General features: G+C 38.3%; 1 protein-coding gene across 1 annotated transcript in view; it reads right to left on the minus strand.

The window, feature by feature from the left end:
- diaph1 (diaphanous related formin 1) overlaps positions 1 to 13,952 on the minus strand; it is a 101,041-nt gene extending 87,089 nt beyond the window's left edge. Inside the window, exon 1 of the mRNA XM_080901205.1 lies at positions 13,192 to 13,952. Coding sequence (XP_080757331.1) covers positions 13,192 to 13,290 — 99 coding nt within the window. The 5' untranslated portion in view covers positions 13,291 to 13,952. The remainder of the gene's footprint in view (positions 1 to 13,191) is intronic.
- Between the last annotated feature and the right edge of the window lie 208 nt (positions 13,953 to 14,160).

Consider the following 14,160-nt stretch of genomic DNA (forward strand, 5'->3'; position numbering starts at 1 on the left):
TAAACAGAGCGCATTATGTGTGACGTCTTCTTTTGCGCATGCGGGCCGCTTTGAGGGCCGTGAACCAATCACACTAGAGTGCGTTTGCTGTCACATTTTATTTGTAGTGTGAACAACCGGGCGGGGGGGGGGGGGGGGGGGGGGGCGGGGCGTATTTGATAAAAATATCGGAATTGAACATTAACCTCCTAGGACCTGGCGTCCACATATGTGGACATCACATTTTGGGTTATTTACAAGATATCCGCTCACGAGGACATTACACTGCTGCTGTTCCATCAAAATTTTAAACGAGTATCCTCATATGTGGCTCTTATTTTTCTTAAAAACCCAAAAAATAAAAATAAAAAATCTGGTAATTCTTTGTTTTTACATTCATCGGGCCCCAGTGTGGCCAAATATCAAAGGGAAATTAAAAATGCATGCCGTGGACAAGTTCGGGTCTTAGGAGGTTAAGACCTGCAGTGCGAACATAGCCTAACAGACAACAGTACTGTGATCAGGCAAACACATTTCTTCTTATATTTCAAGAGGATCGTCTTTATTTTCATCAGGATCACTAGAACAACAACTGTCCTAGTGAGATCTGAGTTTTCAACCCCAATATCCTCAGCTCAACAAACTCAAAAAGCATCCTACTATAGTACAAAGGGGAAAAAAAATAAAAATCCTAAGAGACATACTGCCAATAAATTTGTCTAGTGAGAAGCAGTAGTAGTAGTTCACAATGTGTCACAAATGCCAGAAAAGACCATCTAGTGACACCTTCTAAAAATTCTGGCAAGCTATTCAACAATCCAACAGGCAATTCAGAAGAAGTATAGTGGCAGCTTAAGAAGCTAGATCTTTCCCAGTCCCAATCCTAACCCTATCATACAACTAGAACAATAAGCTTTTGACTGACTGATAATAATACAACTACAGCCAGAAATATTTTAAGATTTAAAATCAATTAAACATTAATATAGTAACAAGTTTTTAAAAGCTTATTAAAAGAGAGAAAGTAAGGAAAAGGCTCTAATTCACACCATCAGAAAGCCAAGAGCAACATGTGTCAAGCTTTAAAAAGGCATTATGAGAAGTGGTAGCATCTAAGAACTCTACAGTATGCTATTTTCACACTTCTGTCTTTCACTAACACTAGAGGAAACAGCTAATTAGACACGCCACATATACAAAGTGCAAAACAAAATGTGTCAGGAACTTCATCATTAAAAAATGAATAGAAAATTTATTGTATTACTATAACACCTTTTTAAAGTAGTTATTAGCTGAAAATCTATTTAAGATTTTGTTAAAGGTTAGGGACTGCCACTTCCTATGTATGTGGCACATTTTGGGGTAGTCTTCAGTCAAAACACCATAACAAATTCAACTGGATTATATTTTGTAGAGACCAGAATATTAAAAATGTCTGGACCTTGAAACTCAACAGTAGAAAAGCCTCCCAATTTTCTCAGGACATACAGTTACTCGTCCATCTCAAACCTGTAAAACATGTCAATTTGGTTCCATAGATAAATCCCTTTCCTGCATTTTTTATTTTTTTTTTAAATCAGTAGAGCCTTTGAGAGAGACCATTAACATATGTGCTAACCCACTGGTAGCTCCTGGCACAATTGATGGAAAGGGAGGAAAGAGAGAGATAAGGTTAAGTTATAATGGGGACGAATAAGGAAGCATCCTGTTCGCTATTTTGCACAACTTCCTGCCACAGCCCTTAGAATTTGAGAAATAATACAGCAGGGTGGAAACACTGACATTTCCGTGGCGTGTATATGACTGAGCATGCATGCAAAAATAATCAAATAAAAAAAAAAAAAAAAAAAAAAAAAAAAATAGGAGAAGTAAGAAGTAACAACTGACAAAATAAGCGTGAACACCAACTGTGATGAGGCTATTTAAGTAGCTTGCAACAGTGGAGCCTGTTTAATAAGTTTCAACTAAACAGCCTTCAAGTTGCAGTGGATTAAAGTGTTGGAAATATTCAACAGATGTAAGCAGCATGTGCACATCGGCATTTGGTGAAGTGATATAAGTGAGGAAAAATGAGCATGACAAAGAATGACACAGAAACAGAATGCTCAGTTTGTCCTACTGGCTCTTTCGATCATACTACAAAACACAAGCAACCAGCAGACACACCTCTAAGCTACTGCAGACCGGAAGGCGTGTTCCTGTACAGACAATGCACACTACTGACACCCAAAAATGAAACCTACTCCATCTGACAAGATCAAGATGGAGTTGTGATGACAGTTTCTGTTTCTTGTGACTGACAGTTGACCGTTCTTCATTTCCCCCCACTCTCTCTTATGATTAACAACTAGTACATCTATATGGAATACAAAAGAATACTTGATGACAACCACCATTCTCTCCTTGCAGTTTTGTGGCCAATAAACAAATAAAATAAAATTTAAAAAGAAATGTTAGCTTACATGTCAAAAACTTCTTACTGATGATGCTTACTAAGCAAACACCGCGTGAAAATGCAAAAGTAAACAATTAAACAGGAGTAGCTACATTGTCCCCTTATTTTTATTTTTAGTCGATTACCAAAATAATCTTTAGTTGCAGTATGAGTGGCCAATATAGATCAAGTCTCCCACTACATGTTGTTTTAAAGCTGCATCTTAAGATTACTGTCATTATGTATTCATTGTCTGAAGTGATTGTAACTCTTAAATCATAAAAATAAGACAAAGCCACACAAAGCCACAGAAACTTTGAAAATAAGATAAAGTAATCTAATGTTCATGTGTCTTCAGAGGAGCAACACAAACACTTTGATAATAAGACATTTGTGTAATATAACATATATCTTGGCAGTTGGTTTAATTTTTTTTCCAGCTCATGTAATTTTTATATTATTTTGTTTGAAAAATGCAAACAGAAAACTGAGATAAACATGCATTCATTCTGACAGCAACTATCACAGGGCATACGCGACAGACACTTCATGCTGAACCAAACTCATTCGGTCATGCATCCGTAACACTTCTACTTTGCAGTTTTATGTTAACATGCTCTAATTATGTCCTATATTTTCTAAGGCAAAAGACATGTTAACAGGAAAAGTCTCTTTTGCAAAAGTAACCTTTAATCAAAAAAGTCTAACAAAGATAGTGGAAGACTGAGACTTATAAAAAAATAAAAATAAAAAAATAAAAAAATAAAAAATACACACACCCAACAACCCAGATGAGATTACGTTCTAAGTATTTGTATTTCAGTGGTGTACCTGCTTTGCATTCCAGTGTGTGCGTTTCAAAGAATTTTTATTACACAACTCAGCTCTCACATCCAGTCGGAACAGGCTTCAGAGAAAGCAGCTGCTTTCTGATCTGTGCAGTGCAACAGCAACAGAGCAAAAAGGGACTACAGTATATATGCTCACCCCTTTAGAATCAGTCTAGTGATGTGGCTAATGTGGATGTTAGATAAAAGGTACATTCGGCTGCTCCCTTATTTCCACGGGTTTTGCTCCAGAGGATGGACCAGCACGTTTTATTTGGCAAAGACTTCATGTCGGATGCAGCCTTCCCAATTATCCAGACTTGGAACACCAGGAGTACACCATCTTATGACCACCTGTGGCTAGGTTTGTGGTTATTGGATAACTGCTAATAGATAAGCAGCTATGATAATTGTTTAATATTATTAGTTTTAAAGTGTTGTTCAGAGTTGTGAACATCAACTACTGCTAGTGAAGAGAGAGGTTGTGTACTTGCCTGGCTGCAACAGTGCTGTGTGCAGTTGTGTGTGCAGTTGTGTGTGCATTTGAGGCAGGGAAGACAGCACTGCTTGTATTGATAGAGTAATTTTTAGTATTGATTAGTACCTTAGAATGTTTTTTTCTGACAACCCTAGTCTGGCATGTCCAGACTAGGCATTCCCTGCCTCGAATGCACACACAACTGCACACAGCACTGTTGCAGCCAGGCAAGCACACAACCTCTCTCTTCACTAGCAGTAGTTGACGTTCACAACTCTGAACAACACTTTAAAACTAATAATATTAAACAATTATCATAGCTGCTTATGTATTAGCAGTTATCCAATAACCACAAACCCAGACATACAATTCAATATTTATTCTTAGTATTGTGCAAATAATCTGTCAAGTTTTGGTTGTACAAGATTTATTCTTTATCAGCGTCGAGTGGATATCTGTTAGTTAACAGGAATTTCACTCTCTTGTAGTTGATCCAGAGTTGTATAGATTCTACCTCATTCACTGTTTTGTGTGGCTTAAACCAGTTAACAAGCTTCCTATAGCCAGGCTGATGTCAACAAAACAGTGTAAACAGCAGGCAGACTTTCAGTTTCTCACCTGTCTGTGGTCAACTTGAGCTTCTTAAGCATAAAAAACTATGCATTTTGACAGAAGGTACAGTGTCATTGCTGTTCCTCAGTTGTAGGCCTAAAAACAAAGATTCTGCATTTGTCCAAATCATCAGAGAAAGTGCTAACAATTTCGTTTGTATTTGGTATATACACGCTTGCTCTAGAAGAAACTATCCTTTCTGTATTCTTCTTCTTTGTTTTTGTCCTTTTTTTTTTTTTTTTTAATCTAACTTAATATTATACTTTTCACTGGGTTAATTGTTCCAATAAATACTAGGGGTGAGGTGAAAAAATGGCTAGAACATAGTATCGCACTATTTTGTCTGGTGATATTGTATCAATACAGGGACACCAAATATCTGTATTTTAGCAAATAAATGAAAGTACTTGGGAATACTACAAACAAGATGGCTCATCGCTGCTGATAGGAGGTAAACTTTCTGCAAGCAGTTGCAGTCTGACTGTCTGCGATCACTCTGAGATTGTCCAAGGTTTGCAAATAATTGCTGTCTAATTTATGAATGTATACAGATTACCTATTCCTATCACAAGTCACAAGAGTGAGGGGACTTGAATTAACTGGCTTCCAGATGTGAATTTATCAGCAACAGATATGTTATTTTCAATCATTCAAATACAATTAACTGCTGTATTATCAGAAACCTATTGCATCTGATGACCAAGTAAATACATTCAAAAGCATACTGATTATCACACTAATAGGAAACTGACTGTCTCATGGCAACATTTATATCAAGTTTTAGTGATAGTGTTAGTATGCTTGACAATCTCATTCTGCACTTAAAAAAAATTTATTATCTTATTGGATAAAACAGATATCGACAACTTTGAGGACTTAATTTGCAGTTGAAACAGGCGATAAATTGCACCATATTATTCCAAAACTAAGCATGTCACAAAAAATTGTTTAGTGTTTAAAAATCACAAAAATATCATAATGTGCTTGAAGTATTTCTATATTGTATCGTGAGGTGTCTGTCTGGGTGAGCCGAGTTGTGTTGAGTTGATCAGACCACATAAAGAGGAGCTGCAGAGATTTTCTGCTCCTAGTTTTTCAGCACCCATTTACCTTGCAACTGTGTTTGTAGAATCAACTGACTCATTTAAGCTTCACACCACCTGTAACTTATTATTGCTGACTGCACACCCAGTGCACATTTTCTGCCCTACTTAATCTCCTTATCTATATATTCACCTTTCTGGCTTCTTCCTTTTGGTTTTTGTCACTCCTCCCTTCATTCCTTCTCAGTTTGTGTGTGTGTCTCTCTCTCTCTCTCTCTCTCTCTCTCTCTCTCTCTCCCTCCTTCTGCCTCCCCCTCCTTCTGCCTCCCCCAGTCTCCACTCACTGATGGCTCACTTGCTTTCCCTCCTCAGCCTTACTCTGTAAAATACTGCTGTTCACGCTGAGCCAAGAGGCCCCTGCCACTACCAGTCCATTAACCACTCCAGTTTCATGCTGGCACTCAGTCATCCTATTCTTCATCTCACAGTAGGCTCTTCTTCCCCCGAGATGCATGGAACAGGAACCCATGTGTCTGGGTTTACCTATAGCCCTTTTAACCCTTTAGAGCCGGTCAGAGCAGGCACGCTCTGTTTTGCGTAACTATTTTTAAATCCCGGTAGCACTGCAACCACGTAAGCTAGCGCAATAATTTTTTTTGCATATGAAACCGGAGGAGTTGTACTTACATCTTATGCCATCAGCTTGTCCTAAGTCACAGTTTCCTTCCACATATAGCTTTGCAAAAACTGCATAAAAAGCACTTGCAGCAACAAAAACATAATATTCCAGAAACGCGCTTCGCCGATCCGATCAGCTGTTCATAACACTTCCTACGTCCATCAGCGTGAACTGTCGCATGTCCGCCATTACCTGCCCGAAACCGGAAGTGATATCATTTTGCGGAAATGTAGTTTTTTTACGATCGGGGCCTTATGAGCCTATACTTGTGTTTTTAAAAGTTATGTTTGAGTTTATGACTTTCTGTGTCGTTTCTGGGATGCTTAGGACTCATATTGCACTGCTGGAAATAGTTTATTTTGATGCATATGCTGCTTTTTTGCAAATTTGCACTATAATATTTATTTTCGTTTTTCCTGCAGTGTATAGAAATTGGTGTATTTCAAAAATAAAACTATGAAGACACTTAAAATAAATTTCCTGTGGTGGGAAACTAGTTTGTGCAACTTTTTTGTATTTACAGTTTTGAGGGATAAGCCTCTTAAATTTCTCTAACTAGAAATATATGTTAAAAAAAACAAAAACAATTTTCAATTTTTTTGTAGTGTATTGCACTTTTTTGCAATTTATGTAATTACTATGCACCTAATGCAGACATATTATTAAAGTTTATTATTAAAATACAATGGTTGTATTGATGTATAGCAAGTTGAAATGCTCCCAAAAATGGCACTACAGCATGTAAAAATATAAAGTAAGCTCTGGCGGACTTGGTTCTATGGTAGGTCTTAAAGGGTTAAGACATAGGACAAGCAACACTGATGGCTTAATTTATTCATTAAAGTGGGAGAATCATTTAGAGCCCAAGGTCAGTGATGAGAGCACTTCGTATTACACACAATTATTTGCTATAAGTATGATTTTAGACAATAGGAACATGGGGAAACATGCATGAGGTCAAACATATCCTACAATGTGCTGAATAAATGTGAGCATGTTCCAATCAACTGTTTTTCCCCCCCGACATGTTATTGCTGTTAAGGGCAGCTTCCATAAAAGAAAGGTTTTAGTAAACCAAATTACTTACAAGGAGACGTTCACATGGAAATGGTAAATGGACTGATTCTTACATAGCGCTTTTCTATTCTCCCGGAGTACTCAAAGCGCTGTATACAACATGCCACATTCACCCAATCACACCCATTGTCTATACAACTTTCTCTATACGTAGTGCTTTCTAACTACATTCAGACACATTCATACTCCGATGGATGCATCGGAGAGCAACTTGCGGTTAGTATCCAAGGATACTTGACTCCATGCAGACTGGAGGAGCCAGGGATCGAACCACCAACCTTCCGATCAGTAGGTGACCTGCTCTACCTCCTGAGCTACAGCCACACATGTAATCGTGTGCATGCCAGCTTATCAGCTGCAGACAGTTGACACCGTTTTCTGGTGAATAGGATAATGCAAATATAGAATCAACCTATTAAGATTGCGGTCATGACTTTTGCATTGAATTGACCATGATATTCATTCAGACCTGAATCCATCACATTTAAATGCAGAGAGATGAATATAAAAAAAACAAACAAAAAAAAAACCTACATGTCTGAAAGAAAGTGTGGGCAAAGCAGACCCACTGTAAACCAAAGCAGTCTTAACTACTGTACTTGACATTGAGCCAGACTTTGTGTGAGACTAAAGAGTCATGACCTGACTTGCTTAATTTGTGCAGTTATGGTAAATTACACATTTGCTGAGGTGGTTTCCCCAGGAAGTTGGTGCACTGGTGCACAAAGGCACCAGCAGACATGAGATGTTATGCTTAAAAGAAAGATCCACTTATCTTTGCTATTAATCAGACTTTTAATAATTAAAAAAAAAACAAACAAAAAAAAACAACAACAACATAATAACTTGCATTCAACTCTTCAAACCCATGTCCAGTGTGGCAAACAACTACCTTGTTGTTCTATTCTATTGTTCTATTCTTTTCTATTGCTAGAATAGAAGAGAATAGTCCTTTATTGTTATAGTGGTTGAGTGTATTGCAGTTGTCCTCAGAATAGGAAACAAGTGTGTTAATATAGTTAAAGGGACAGAATAATCAGTAAGAGGCTATAGATTTTTGTAATAAGAGACTAAGGGCATTATTGCTATACATTTCTCCTCATAAGTGAAACGTTTAATGACTACTAATATCTAAAGCTTAAACAAAATTTATAAATATTTACATGACAAGTAAATCAGCTGGCCAATTGAGGTTGGAAAACTCCAACTTCCTCAACTCAAGAGAGAAATACAAGCCAACTAGCCAAATTCTTAGATACACCTGCTCATTAACACAGATGTCTAATCGCGTGGAAATGACTCAATTCATTAAAGCAAGAAAGGTGTTTTAATAACTTTGAACATGGCATGGTTGATTGTAGCAGATGGACTGGTCTAAGGATTTTGGAAACTGCTGATCTACTGAGGTGGTTATGTGGGATTATCCCACATAACCACCTCAAGGGTTTACAGAGAATCATCAGAAAAAGTGAAAGTGTCCAGTGACAGGCCGTAGATGAAAAGGCCTTGTTTATGCCAGAGTTTAGGGAAAAATAGTAAAACTGCTTTGAACTGATAGGAAGGTAATTCAAATAACTACATGATACAACCAAGGTATGCAGAAGAGCATCTCTGAACACATCTCTGTCCGACTGAAGCAGATAAACTACAGCAGCAGAAGACCACAGCTGATGTCAATCCTGTCAGCTAAGAGTAGGAAACTGAGCTACCAATCATATGAGCTTATCTAAATTGGATAATAAAATACTTGAACAAAGCTATCTGATTTGAAAGAAAGGGTCTTGAGACTTGTAGCTAACAAACCTGCAGGAAGGTATGATAGCATCATGCCAATAAGGACAAAAATATCTAAGCACCTTGATCTAAGGAGCTTGGAAAGAAAAGCGTCTGGAAAAGGTGGAGAGTCCCAGATTTTAAACCCATTTAAACCCAGTGGGGGGGATACTCCCACTGGGTTTAAATCTGGGACTCTCCACCTTTTGACCCTAGAACTGAAGAAGCTTCTCGGCTGAGAGGTGAAACATCTTCAAGCAACTTAAAGAAGTCCAGACGCTTTTCTTACCAAGCTCCTTAGATTACGATGACCTGGATGACTGAGAACCTTCACAGACATTTTCCAGCACCTTGTTAAAGCTATACCGTAAAGACTTAAGGCAATTCCGAAGGCAAAAGAGGCCCACACCACTTTAAATGAGGTAGACATAATAATTGGATGTGAATGTACATTTTGGTAGTATAGTACGTTTTTGTTTTAAATTCAACAAGTCTGTCTTTTTTCACTTTCAGGAAAAATATAAAATCTACATCTCTTTTATGCTATAAATTACTAAAGAAACCTAATAAAACATTACATAGTTTGCAATGATGATTAAAGTCACAATAGGAAGCAATAATTTAAATTATAGCATAAGACATCCTCTCACATAGTTTCAAATTTCAGAAACTTGAAACACTATTATTCTGTCTTAACACTTTACACACTGCAACATCAAACTAGCTAAAATGATCCTACAAAATGCCAACATCGAGTTATCTACAAACAATTTATGAAGAAAAAAAATTAAAAAAAATCAGAGAGCTATCTCTGGAGCCCCAGAAAAAAATGCAAGTTACTGCCAAACTCAATGGCCAGAGCTAGACTCTGATCTAGAATTCACCTTGTATTCCAAACAGCTGTCCAAAGGCAGTGATCCCTGGCTAATCCTCACCGTACCTTCCTGCTGGGTTGAGTAAGCATGTTTATGTCAACAGCAAGGATGCTGCTCTTTTCTGTCTCTCTGGGCCTGAAGAACAGAGATAGCTCTTTAGGGAGCACAGCTAAAATGATCTGCTTTATAAACAAAACACCTTGGATAAGTTCACTGTAGGCACACTGACTCATATTTTTAACACTAATGATAAACCTAACTGCAGGCTACATATGGCTAACACAGTCTGTGTGAAGTGAAATCCACTGAAACACACGCACATGTTTCAGCTTACAGACATGCCTACACAAGCCTTATATCACTACAGTATGCATCTGTGGGCCAAGCCATAGTAAACATTACACAAGTTGAGCTCTAGGTTAGTAAACATCTAAATAATAAAATTATTGTGATGAGTACAATAGAAAGATCTCTATTTTGAAGATATGAAAAAAATAACCATCTGTTACTACTTTAGTATACTTGAATAGATGTGAAATATAGCTGAAGCTATTCCAATAACATACTGCATGAAAAATAAATAAATAAATAAATAAATAAATAAATAAATAAATAAATAAATAAATATCTAATGCCTCATTTATGGTCACTGCTCTGGTTATTGTGGATGCCTGTGACATCACCACGGCCCCATAACCATTCATATTGACACCCGAAGCATGATAGACACGGTGCAGTCTCCTGAAATCTCAGAAGAAAACCTTTGCATTACTACTGAGCCAAATGATACTACTACTACTAGTTGTTATTGTCATTATCAGTATTATTATTATTATCATATGATAATGAAGTTGTTTTCAAAGTTTCTCCCTCTCTGTAATCTGCACGGTCCTGCAATAATATATCACTGACTTGATAGTAAAGGCATAACTTCTTTTACAATTTTGTCTCCAAACCAGTTGCACTGGGTTACAAAAAGATCAAGAGGCACACATCAAGTGGAAATGACAACAAAGTGTGGTGGGTGTCTGTTGTTGTGATGTCACTTGACAGGCGCTGTTGTTTGTAAAGTTCATATAGACTCTTCCAAAAACCATGACACTGTCTAGCAAACTATATCATGATTAAACTGAGAGATCGCGTCCCAGAAGACACACAAAAAAAATATTCACAAACAGATAAGTATTTATAAGAATACCAAAAAACAAGCTCGAAGGACAGGCCATGGTCAAGATGACCTGCTGAAGTTCAACCCAAACATCACAATGGGAAAGGAGAGTGATTTTTAATGACTTTGCAACTGGCATGGTTGAAACTGCTGATCTACTGAGATTACCACACACAACCATCTCAAGTATTTAGGGAAAATGGTTAAAAAAAAAAAAAGAAAAAAAAGAAATCTATCAAGTGAGTGTCCATTCTCTGGGTGAAAATGCATTCTTGATGCCAAAGGAAAATGGCCAGCCGATTCAACCTGATAGGAATACATGGGAAATCAAACCTTGAAGCAAATTGCTACAGCAGCAGAATAACACACCATGGTTCCACTCCTGCAACTGTCAGCTAAGAATAGGAGACTAAGGCTACAATTCACATGGGCTCACAAAAATTGGACAACAGATTGAAAAACAGTTTCCTAGTCAGAGGAACCTGAACTTCAGCAGGTTGCCAGAAAGGTACTAGCAAGGTGTACCTAACAAAGTGGCCAGAAAGGATCTATTATTTTACTTAAACAAATGCAGCTGACTATTTTGTAGGTCAGATTTTAATTTTCAAAGTCCAAATACCAGTAAAACAAGCCAGCATTCCTAAACAGAGTTGAAAGGTTTGGTGGCATTCCTAGTCATAAGTCTAACGTACTCCATCATGTATCACTGGTATGTCTAAAATGAGAAGAAACCGGAACATGATGAAGTCATAGACAAGTCAAAGCGAATGATGGAAGAGTTGAGAAAGCTGATGTCACACTGTAGATCAGGTAGACCAAAGAATTCTAAACTCTCACAGCGGTGTAATCAAATTCTCTGCCTCTCCAAAAAAGGGTTCCTATTTCACAAACAGAAGTGCATTGTAGTCAAGGACATAAATTATTCTAGGCATGCAGAAGCTAACTTACACTTTCAGGCATACTCAGTAAAAAATAGACTCAGTTATGTACTGTTATCTCAGGTGATTGCACAATTGGTTTCTGTCTGTGACTCATATTTACTTTAGGTAGGCCTAGCCTACCTAACCCTGTGTATAGATGAACACTGCTATAATACTAGGTGTTAATGACCACAACAGTTTTCTTAATTTGATTTGTCTTTCAAACAGAAACATATTTTTCCCAAAGCTGCATAGGCACAAAACCAAACATTTGCTCTATATTATATTCAGCTTGTCACTACACCACCTATTTGAGCATGCAACTTTGCAAGGAAATGTAAAACACCCTAATACGCTGGTCTTTGAGGCCCAGTTTTTTGTGACAAAGTTCAAATGCTTGCCGTTTGTACCTCTGGGCACATATCCAACTGGTTCCACACCCACCCACACACACACACACACGCGCGCGCGCGCGCGCGCGTCTTAAAGAAAAGACAGGGGGGGGAAGAACACCTGCTCTATGAAACATTTTCCTTTCACCTGGCTCTAAAACACCAAATATTTAATTACGTGGGCTCTAATATGGACTGAAAACTCTTTGAAACTAACCGTTTACTTGGTCTCTGCATTCTCTATGGTTACCGTTTTTCACCTTATCGGGTTTCACCTGTTGCTAGACATGACCAAGTGTTCTATTACAAAACAGTTTGCTGATGACAGACATCACTACTGGTAACTCTGGCAGGCACGCACCACGCTGAATCATACATGCTGACAAAGCCAAATAGAAACCACCTAAAGTAATTTAGATTAAGTCACCTTGGGAAGATTTTAGCCCCACCTTATCACAGAAAGTTATTTCATTCGCTTATACAGTTCTATTTAAATACTTTTGCTTTACATAGCAACTCCATATATAAAACCCACTGCAGAAGAAAACACTAATTATTAACTGCACATGTGCAAATGAAAGGTTTGGTGCTTGAGCTGCCGGGAGCTCGTCGGGATTGCAAAATATAAGGTTTATGGGAGAGTTTATGTCTTCGGAGTTAAAGTGCCAGTTACTTCCTCATATGCTGACTTTCTAGTACTTTGACCTCAGTCGTGAATCCTATTGAGCACCATTTCAAGCTGCACTGACAGCTGGTGAGAAGCCAGCTCCAAGGGGCGAAAGTAATTACAGGTACGGTGTCAGCTCGCCGCTTTGTAGCTTTACTTAAAACTTTAGAGGAAGACAATCAGTGGTTTACTGCAGCAGTTTGGTGCCCACCCCCACTGATGGTTACATGATAAAGGTGCAGGAAGTTGAACCAGTGGGATACTCACAAATTTCTTTTTTCCATCTCCATCATCGTAGCTCTTCTTTGATTTCTTGTCCTTCTTGGGACCAGCAGCTGAGGCAGAACTCCCCGTCTGGTGATCCATATTTCTACCTTTTAATCAGTTTCCTTGAATTGGATGTCAAAATAAACAAGTGGAACAGTAATCCTTTTTTTTAGATTTTAAACGTCAATGGAAAATGCCAACTCCTAATTCCCAGGGGCCTAGGCTAGTGCCCAGGCTAACTAGCCACAATTAGCGCAGTGCTGCTAATAATTTGGTAGAAAGCCAACAGACAAAACGAGCCCCTGTTTAAGCCGCCTCTCGGTATCACTGGAGGAGGGAAATTCAAAGCACAGCCCAACACAACTCCTCGAGACGAAAAGTACGAAAACAACCTGTTGCGTTAATAAAATACAAAGTGAGGACGCCACTCTATTATTTCCCACATGCAACACAAGTCCAAGTTTTTAGAAACGTGGATTTTAGGTCCTGAATGTATGCGGTACTATCTGAGCTAACCTTAGCTTCAGCTAGGCTAGCTTGTAACAGTTAGGTAAAGGAAAACACAAAACAAAAAAACTCTTTCCGCTATCCACGAGTTGTTTCGACGACCACAGCGCGAGCGCTAAATTGGTGTTATCAATGACCTAGGTCGACGGTGTGTCCTCAATTTGTTTCCATGGCTGTTAGAAGTTAGTAACTTTTTAACCCCTGGTTGACAGAGGGGAAGCAAGTACGTCTTTAGCAATAAAGGCGTCTTCCTGTTCTTCTGACAGTCCGCTCTGCAGTAGTTGGAGGGGGGGGAGGAGCCTGTGTTCTGCCGCTTCACCTGAGAGGATTTATCTGACAGCTCTAACTCCACCGCATGCAGCTGATCGGCTAGACAGTTTCCAGGCATGCCGTGCAAGTTGAGACAAATAACCGGTGAAATATTTACATGACAAAGACGGGAGAAACAGACACAGCTGTGTT

The sequence above is a fragment of the Rhamphochromis sp. 'chilingali' genome, assembly GCF_963969265.1.
Source record: "Rhamphochromis sp. 'chilingali' genome assembly, chromosome: 13".
NCBI classification, from domain to species: domain Eukaryota; kingdom Metazoa; phylum Chordata; class Actinopteri; order Cichliformes; family Cichlidae; genus Rhamphochromis; species Rhamphochromis sp. 'chilingali'.